Raw genomic sequence first — 9,952 nt, 5'->3', positions numbered from 1 at the left:
ATGTATATATATATGTGTATATATATATATATATATAGAGTGTGCACTTTATCTAAAATATGTACAGAAAACTTTCATAACAAATAGAGATGACACACAATAAATAAATATGTATACACAAACAGAGACATTGTTCTAAACAGAGTCTATCAGCAAAGTCGTCAGAGTAGCAATCTAAGCTCCACCAGTTAATAAATTTGTCCACGGTAAATATGTATTTTATTATTTTACGGCAGTACAATCAGATCGCGGTTTTAATGCCTTAAAAATTTGGACTTTCTTTTACCGTTATTATTTTGTACTGATACAATGAACGAAAGAAATTATATGAGAGAAGATGATTCCCGAAACATAAATATAATTTGAGTTTTTTTAAATTTTCTTAAATGTATAAAGCTCTAGCTTTTCTTCCCTCTTACATCTAATAACGACGATAGAAAATTGCACATCGAAGAATGAAATTTAGTACTTGTGGATAGAATGAATCATTTGACTGGTAAAAGAAAGTTACATACAATATCTCGGCAGTTTTGGGTTAGTTCAGTTACTTAGATCGTAGTGTAATGCATTGAGCAAGTCATATCTGAGTAACTAAACTTTGCTGTTTATAGGAGTACAGCATAAATGAGAACGCTAGACGGTGAAAAGATAATTAAAGTAGATTGCTCTCAGTTTGTTCTTGTTATCTTCGTTATGCGCGTTATTCTTAAACATTTAAAGGTATAACAATTAATAATGAATGATTTACTAAACGTACAAAACTCTTTTCACACAAACAATACTCCTTAACTTGCAACAATGTAATTCTTACCTCTAGAGAAAAAAAATAGATAAAAGAAAAAAAGAAAGAGACAGAAAGACTGAACAGAAACTCGCAGATATTATCTATCTTTTATATACATGACTAATTTAATATCGGCCAACAAATGTTTTACATCACGAAATGCTTTCACACCGTCCAGCACTTCTTTTTAATACAATACTCCCGATACATATACAGCAACGTTGTGCGCTAGTGTGACGCATACAGTTTCACCAGGTTGGATCCAGCCACACGGCGATCAAATACCCGTTTATATCGGATTTACCATCAGACAGATAGGCCTTGACGAGCGGTAGCTAATCACTGTCAAGGTCACTTCCCGAAGGTCATTTGTTTTCTCGGGATATTCGCCTCCGTTTCGCTTGCTCTGCTGTCTCCGCCGTTACTAAAACAATGTTTTCCCGCTGTACGAGGTGTTCTCAATTAAAATAGTATGCAAAATATATAACACTGAAACATCTATATCTCTGGTGTAATAATAATAATTAATGTCTTTACTATATTTTTTTGACACGACATGCCAAAAACTTGAGGAGGAAGGATAAAAATATGACGCAAAAAAAATAGAAACTGCAAATTTAAATGAAATAATCTTAACATTAACAAGAAGTAGACAAAACATGCTTATAGAGAATAAATTGATAATTGCAAATCTAAAGATTAAGTGCAGTTGCATACCCTTTAGATGAGTTATTCTGAAGAACAAATCAACTACGTACCAGCACCACTACGAGTTTTCCTTCTGTTAATATCGTCTGACGATTTAGATGCGCCCCTAGTATTGCTTGCTGGCGTAGCTAGAGGTGAAGCTGTATTCTGCCGTACAGACCTTCTTGTCGTTACTTCGCCCACAGACTCGTTGCTGGATACAGAAGTGCCCCGTAATCTCTCCTTCCCAATAGTAACTGCCGCCGCTGTTGTTGCCACCGCCGTCACCGCCGCCGTAGTTGCAGTCGTAGAGATAGTCGTCAATGTCGGCGTCGTTGTTATTGGTGTTGTTGCTATCGTTGATGTCATCGTCATCGCCGTCGTTGTCGTCATCGTCATCGTCGTCGTCGACATCGACGTCGTCATCGTCATTGTCACAGTTGCCGTGCTCGGTTGCTTGGTGGTTAACAAACGGCTCTCTCTTTGCACTCTATTACTGGCATTGAAATTTGATATATTACTGAAATTAATTTGACTGCCAGAAACAGCTGTGCTTAAATTCACTTTATAACAAAAGCTTATCTTACATAGCAGAACTCTCAAATCTCTGAGATTAGATTTTCTTTTATTTTCTGGCCAAAAGAATGCATTCATTGTTGCTTACTTTTGATCTTTGGGCTTTGGGGAAGCAGCGGATGTTTCATCTGACAATCGTACTCTTGCTTTTCCTACAGACTCAATCAATGGTTCGTCATCAGACGAATCTACTTCTACCACAATGGGACCTAAAAATATAAAAATACTTGTGTCACATATAAGTCTGGCTCAAATATTATAAATCAGACAAATCTGTGAAAGACAGGTGAATCTGTGAATTTAGAATTAGAGACACGTTAGAGTGAGATTGAGAGATAGCTGTGTGTCGAGTATTAAAATATTTAATGTTCTTCAGCTATTTTTAATAATTTAAATTACTTCGTTTGTTTAATCGACAATTATTATCATAAGCTTGTCATATTCGCAAGCTTTGATTAATAAATAGTATTCGATAGCAATAATTTCTTGTTCTAATTTGCATATAAACAGTTCTGTTTTTGGCAGTCCTTGTTAATTTGCTACAATATATCTATAATATATACAGGATGTCCACCTACCGCATTAGCTGATAATGAGAAATTCCTTAATAAATTCGAGATTAGCGAAAATTTGATAAAAGACTATTGTTCGTTACAATATTTATACATATACATATATCCTTTGTTAAAGGAATTCACACATACATATATATATATATATACATACACACATACAAAAAGATTATAATATTTGAAACTCTAGACAATTAAGTCATTCATAAAATTTTCGCTATAAAGAGAAATTTTCATGCAAATTGAAATTTATCAAAAAATCTGTCATTAATATTTGATGCTAATAGCTAAACAGCCTGTATATGTAGAAAAATATTGAATAAAAAAAAAGATATTTGGATAAAATGTAAAAAAGACTCAACTACTACACACAGAGAAATAATAGCGTGAAATAAACACCTTTCTTAGCCTTTGCCAATATGTTGAACCCCTTCTTTGATTGCTCTTCCTTGCCAGGTACTTGTTTCTTTATAGAACCAGTCTCTTCTACACCCATGCAAGCTTTAATAAGTTCTGCAGCATTCTCTGAGCATTTCCGTTTACCTGGTCTTGGCTGTGGATCATCAGCTGTGCTCGATGCAACGGAACTCTCGCTTTCTTGCCTTTTCCGTTTCCCTATTTTTATTGTCGTGTTAGGAGACAGTTTCGATACTGCCAGTTTTGGACTTGCTTTTGCGTAGGGCGATATACTACGTCGTTCCTCTAATTTATTAGGACCGTGAGGACTGCTCTTCGGAGTCTTGGCAATATCTGGACTATTCAACTTCTGTGATCTAGTTCTCAGCGATCTTTTCTCATTGTTGTCATTCGGAATATCAATCAGCAACTGCTCTAGCAACGACTTCGGTGGCCTTTTGACATACTCCTCTGAAATGTTGGAATTTAGTCTCTCCACAAAGTGTCCCTCATCATTATCTTCTATACATATGACGTCCTGTCGACCCTCAAGCTCCTGTTTTCTCCTACGTTTACGCTTAAGGTGCTCCACATCACTGGAGTCCACTTCGGGATTCTGTGCCGCTGGACTCGGAGTTTCATCGCGTTGCAGTACCACGGGATTGGAATATGTGTATAAAGGTGGTGTGATTCGGATAGGCTGCGGATCTTCGCGGAGAGGTGACTGGATACCTGCATTCAGATCGCTCGTGTCGTTAACCATCTTCTTAACCAACTCGTCCGTCACTTTTTGCAGATTTACAGAAGGCTCTTTGAGCATGATTTGTTGATGACTTTGTACATTATACTTCTGGTTTTGTTCAGTGCACGTTTCTAATTTAACCGACATTGTGTTGAGTGGAATTACGTTACTATTTTTTGAGACCTCGAACCGATCGGTTTGCCTGGTGTCATCCACTTTTACGTTAATTTTAGATTCTACTTTGATTTCTGATTTGCAACTCTCACCGTTCGAGCAAGAATTATCTGCTGCCGCGTTAGCATTGTTCGCGACCGCATTATCGAGCTTTACAGTTTCAACTTTATTATAAGCAACGTGATTTTGTATTATAGGCACACCATTATTATTATTAATATTATTATTATTCTGTCCGTGAGGTTCCTCGCTTAGTCTAATTGCACTGTTACTTTCTACAACCGCCTTCGTGCTGTCCTCGGATACACTTTCCACAGCTCTCGACTCTTCGTGCTTAGAGTTTGCCTTACCCTGATCATTTTGGTTAACAGTACTCTCTAATTTAACACTAGAACTGTCCTTATCAGAGAAGTCTTTTGTTTGCTGATGTGCACATTGCAATAAGTTATTATCACTATTTATACTGCTGGTTATAGACGCTGTCACAACAGTCACTGTACCCGTCACCAGGGGACTGGGCATACCTTTGTCATTATTCGCTGTATCTAAACTAGCAACCAAATCACTATGTCCACCACCAGTTCTCGGAATTGTCGACGATTTTTCGTTAGACACATTCTTCGCGTCGTGTTCACTGGAATTTGATATATTGCGATTCAACTGATTCTCAAAATAACTCGTTACAGACACAGGACTTAACCTTTGTGGGCCACTGGACTTGAGAAGTTCCGAATGGGAATTTGAACACATATCACTACTACTAGTTGAGGAAGGCACGTTCTTATTGGTGGTTGATAGGGAGGGTTCTCCCTGTATTACATTCTTCGTACTGCTTTGTGTCACCGATTCGGTTGCCAATGCCGGCCTATGCAAAGGAGACTCCCCTTGGTTTGGCGATTTTTCCGAAAGAGCATCCATAGACTCGATGCCGGAATCCTCGCCACCACCGCCACTACCAACTCTCTCGATATTCGCATCAACGCCGATCCCAATCGGTACTGCTGTATTTTCAAGCAGCTTCTGCTTCACTTTTGCTTCGGTCACGTTTATCTCGCCGATGGGTAAAGTTGGCTTGTTCACTGTTACGTCGACATTCTGCGATCTGGGGACTTGATCTACTGAATTGCTGATTACCGAACTTGGCTTCAGCAAACTAATCCTTTGCGACGCGCTGTCCATCTTGCTCTCTACCGTTGGTTTGTCGACTTGCTTTTGAACATGATTTTGAACTGTCTTCTTATGACTAAAGTTCAACTGTTCAACTGTTTTGTTGTGCCTGTTTATGATGGAATTCTCGCTCTTGGCAATCATATGGTTTTTCAGCTTTTGACCCATGTTCTGACTTTTGACAGTGGCGATATAATTCTCCATATCAGATTTACTCTTAACAGAGAGCATCCTTGCCACAGGCTGAGAATTTTTCATCGTAGTCTCTATATGCATAGGTATCTTGGTCTCAGAATTTGATGGATTTCTGGTATCACCCTGTTGTATCGATGAATTTGTCGATTTTAATCCAGAATCACTCTCAAAAGACAAACTGGCGTTCGCTTTGATACTTGGTACCGTTGCAGAATTTTCAGGAGCTGTCTTCTGATTGTTAAAATGTGTGACTTCTGTATTTGGAGATTCTGTAACATATAAAAGTTAATTACTTAGAATGTAGATTTGCAAATAGATATATATTATAAATAATCTAATAATTTACAATAGATATTGCATATAATGAAATTAAAAATTAATGTTCACCTCCTAAATGCAGATCTTTTTCATCCATCAAACTTAACCGCCTTCTCTTGTCTTCTCTAGCTATTAAGTCTTTCTTCACGCCATTAAGCTCCGTTAATTTAGGAGCGACACTACTCAACGAATTACTCTTCTCAATGGCTGATTTACTGATGTCGCTATCGCTCGTTCTTCGAATTTCGCCAACTTTCTTGATTGTACTAAAATCACTTCCTGTTAAAAGTGAATCTGGCTTTCTTATTGTATGAGTTATATCGCCCTTAAAAGCAAGCTTTCTCCATTTCGCTTGATTATCTAAAATTCGACCACCCGACAGTAGATTTTGTTCTCGATGTAAACCATCTCCAGATTCCGATTTTTTCTTAGAATCCCTTCTCTTCGTTTTACCTGTAACATAATTATTATTCATAAATACTTGAGTAACTAGCAAACACACAATATTTGTGTACTATTAAGTAGAATTTCTTACCTCCTCCTATCTTATGTTCTTGCATATGATTCTGTACATCGAGATCCACTTGAGTCTTCGTTAAAGCTTGTGGAGTATTTAAAGATTGATTCGCAATCGCAGATTTATGCTTCGAAGGAGACGGTATTCTACTATTCAGCGGTATGTCATCCATGTCACTGTTTTTACTCGAACTTGGTTTAGTAGTGGTACCAGTTTGTAATCGTACAGCATCCACCGGTAATTCTTGTTTTAAGGCATTGGATTTGGCTGCAGCGGCTTGCAATATGTTATTGCCGACTTTACAAATGGCATTGTTTATTGTGGAAGTAGATAAAGGTAATTTCGATGCAGACGAGGTGCCTATAATCATGTTTAATGATCTCTTCTGCAGCAACTTGTTCCCATCGATGCACTCCTTCATCTTCTTCAATTTACCTCTCCTCTTAATTGCATCACCCTCACTCTCTTTTAGAGACTTTTTAACTTTTTCTCTTTGTACTACTGAAGCGTTACGTCCTCTTAAAGAAATGTGTAACGGAGGCACTCGCAGCGGTTCGTCACCGGTCCCCGTGCTCGGGACACCACCGGCAAACATTTTATTCACGGACTTGTCGGCTTTCCGCATGGGCGGTGTATTCACAAAAGAAACATCAACCTTATAAGCTGGTGTAACCGGCTCTGATTTTTCCAATTTTAATCGTAGTTTGATTTTCTCTCCCGGCATCGGGCTATGCGCGGTATCCCTACTGGATTTTATTCTACTATGTTTCAAGCTTCCTTCGCTGGCGGTAGACTTTGCCGTTGTTTCGGAATCGGACTGATCCGTGTTTGTCGTCGTATCGTTTCTTCTTGAAAAATTGCTGTCCGCGTCGTCGTCGGAGAATATGGAATTTGATCTGTCGTTCGATGGAGACGGAAAGGAAAAGAAATCGTCCTGATTATCCACTGCACTCTCTGGCTCTGAATCTGAACTTTCACTGGGCATTGGCTCTAAGTGTCCTGTCAGAGGATTGATCAGAAACTGTCGTATTTTCCCGGTTGAGGTGTACTCTGGCTCCGGTTCCGGTTCCGGGGCTTCCTCTTCCGGTTTCGGAGACTCGGAAGTTTCCGTCTTGTTGACAGACGGAGCAATGCTAGTAGTAGAATTATTTATACGAGAGCCACATTGAGGAAAGGCACCTGAAACCTGATTCGAGACTGACAGACGTGTGGTGTTGACTTGAGCACCTTGTGGAATAGAATTGCTTTGTGTGTTCCACGTGGTCCCATTAGCATTGCTCGCAGAAGACTGATAATTTCTACTAAGAATATTCTGGCTCTGCCCGTAACGAAAATCAGAACTCGCGCTAGTATCCGTATTGATGTTCTTAACCTGATTGTGATGCAGCTGTTGTTGTACATTGAGACCCTGATTCTGCTGACTTAAATGCGTTTGTTGAGGTACCGGTTGCCTCGGATAAGGGGGTGGAGTTTGCTGACGTTGACTGTTTAAGTAACCTAGCCGTTGTTGCGTAACATTTAAGCCTACCGTCGAATATTGTATCAATTGTTGTTGCAGTTGCTGTTGTTGTTGCTGCAACATCGACTGATTGATGAGGGACGCAGTTTGTAATGGTGCGTTTGTATTCTGCTGCTGGAGCAGAGTAGATTGCGCCACTCCTTGTGAGACAACTTGTTGATTTATTTGTTGCGGCTGCGAAAGCTGTTGTTGTTGTTGCTGTTGTTGAATCAATAATTGTCGTTGCAATGGTGTTCTAATCTGCTGCCCATTCACCGGATGCCTGGCGGAGAGATTCTGTAATGGTGTTCTGTGAGCCAAATCTTGCCTAATGGGAAACTTTTGCTGCGTTTGTACTTGATTGTGTAAAATTGGCTGTTGCTGCTGCTGCTGCTGCTGCATCTGTCCACTAGCCGACACTTGTTGCACCGTTTGTGGTGGCATCATATTTTGCCCAGTGCCAGCACCGATCACGTTGACTGCAGTGTGTTGTTGCGACGGAAGTGTCGACGGTTGATTAACGTTGACAGTTGCGAACGCCGATGATGTAGAAGTCTGAGGCAAATCGGAAATAGTCGGCGTCGTCACTGTCCCTAGGACCAAGTCTTCACTTCTTATATCCGAATTCGGTGGCGATGAGAGATCTTTCCTCCTAACCGTAGGTTTCTTGGTGGATCTCATGCGATTGGTAAGTCCAGGATTGTCGATAACAGCTGGCGGTAACATTTTTTGACCAGGTATAACGTTATTCGCATGTGAACCAGCATCATTTTGTAAAAGATTCACAAGTAACGGACTGGACAGGGCGACCTGATTCCCGCTACCGTTCGAACTCCCTGCCAAATTGGTACTGTTGTTTGGTGACAGACTAGATGTTGTAGCAATCGTCGTGGGTTTGTACTGATTCGTTAACTGTCCAACAGTAACGACTGGTTGTGTTGTCGTGTGACCGGTCGTCAATGCCGTAACTGTGGCCAAATTTTCTTGAGATGGATATGGTGGTGGCGGTTGTGCATGATGCTTGAACTGCATCGTATTCTTGATAGTTGTAGACTGCGATTCGCGATTGTGTATTGCTTGGGCAGCGTGTGTCATACTGGCAAATGGGAAAGGACCATTGTAGTTGTTTCTGGGCGATGCACTAGGATTAATTACTTGCTGATTTCCGGAAACACCAGTGTTGCCCGCTGATGTGGACTGTGCCGATTTCGCAAGAAACGGTGGAATAGGATCACAGTCTGTGGGCGCGACTACATTTGGAGAACGAAACTGAGGAGCTTTCTCTGATGATGTTCCTGAAAACACAAAGAAATTTATATAACATCATTCGTTATGTACATATTTTTTTTTGTTTAGATCATTTATAATTTGTAAGAATTTACCAGCTGCTATTATCTGAGCAACATTATGTAGCGTCGACGAAATGCTGGTAGCATTGCTGGGACCAGGCAAAGCCGTTGAAGGGTTACTGTCAGCAGCAGCTATATTAGTAGCATCTCCTTGTGATTTTGCTCCACCATCTTGCGTAGTTCCAGAATGTAGCACAATTTCTTGCGCATCTCCACCGAAGCGACTGGCTATCCTTAAAGATATTACCTGCAAAAAATGTCTCATTTAACAATCATTCTTTTTTCTTTACAGGAATTAAAAAAAAATGGTATTATTAAAATGTATGTACATTTGTAAATCTATAAAATCCAATCGAATGTATAAATTACCTGATCTCCTTCGACTTGTACTGAGAGTATGCCAAGTTGTGTAAGTGTTGGAGAACCCTGAGCTGCTAACTCTCGAAGCCGCAAAGCAGCTTCTCTGGGTATCGAAAATGTTACTCTGACTGAATTCCATGGTTCTATTTTATTTACTCTCAGACCATCTCCTTTTTCTGTAAATTGTATATCGTTTGCTTATTAATAATCATTATACAACAAATATTATTAACATTAATAATTAATACTGTATAATAATATGAAATTAAATTATTTACTTTTACAAAGTAAGGTATTGAGATGATCGACAATAATTTCAAACTTTCGAGGGAACTCGGGATCTCCAAGATCACCCTCACAGGTTACCACCGTCTCGATCAGATCACCATCACTATCTGCCGCCATGACTGTGAAATTCATTATTGATAATGTCTTAATAAAACTCCAAGAAAAAAATTAAATTTTATCTCTACAATAATGATTATTTTTTTATATTCTTTATTTTTTGTAATAATAATGATGAATGTTAATAATAGTATATAAAAATTAAATCTCAAAAAAGTTTTAAAAAAGTTTAAAAAAAAAAGTTTAGACATTATTAAATAAAAATTTTTATT

General features: G+C 39.0%; 1 protein-coding gene across 2 annotated transcripts in view; it reads right to left on the bottom strand.

Annotated features, from left to right (window-relative positions):
* Nucleotides 1–871: 871 nt before the first annotated feature.
* Nucleotides 872–9,952, bottom strand: part of LOC108691560 (serine-rich adhesin for platelets) — a 9,361-nt gene continuing 280 nt past the window's right edge. Inside the window, exons 2-10 of one of the 2 annotated variants that reach the window (XM_018199349.1) lie at nucleotides 9,614–9,742; nucleotides 9,345–9,511; nucleotides 9,009–9,222; nucleotides 6,147–8,921; nucleotides 5,681–6,064; nucleotides 3,019–5,562; nucleotides 2,136–2,256; nucleotides 1,543–1,967; nucleotides 872–1,227 (exon numbers count right to left, since the gene is read on the bottom strand). In XM_018199349.1, coding sequence (XP_018054838.1) covers nucleotides 1,136–1,227; nucleotides 1,543–1,967; nucleotides 2,136–2,256; nucleotides 3,019–5,562; nucleotides 5,681–6,064; nucleotides 6,147–8,921; nucleotides 9,009–9,222; nucleotides 9,345–9,511; nucleotides 9,614–9,740 — 6,849 coding nt within the window. In that variant the 5' untranslated portion in view covers nucleotides 9,741–9,742 and the 3' untranslated portion in view covers nucleotides 872–1,135. The remainder of the gene's footprint in view (nucleotides 1,228–1,542; nucleotides 1,968–2,135; nucleotides 2,257–3,018; nucleotides 5,563–5,680; nucleotides 6,065–6,146; nucleotides 8,922–9,008; nucleotides 9,223–9,344; nucleotides 9,512–9,613; nucleotides 9,743–9,952) is intronic. The other variant, XM_018199351.1, reaches the window with a different exon arrangement.

Source organism: Atta colombica, unplaced genomic scaffold (genome assembly GCF_001594045.1).
Source record: "Atta colombica isolate Treedump-2 unplaced genomic scaffold, Acol1.0 scaffold47, whole genome shotgun sequence".
In the NCBI taxonomy this organism is placed as follows: domain Eukaryota; kingdom Metazoa; phylum Arthropoda; class Insecta; order Hymenoptera; family Formicidae; genus Atta; species Atta colombica.
This window is presented reverse-complemented; position numbering and strand designations above follow the sequence as displayed.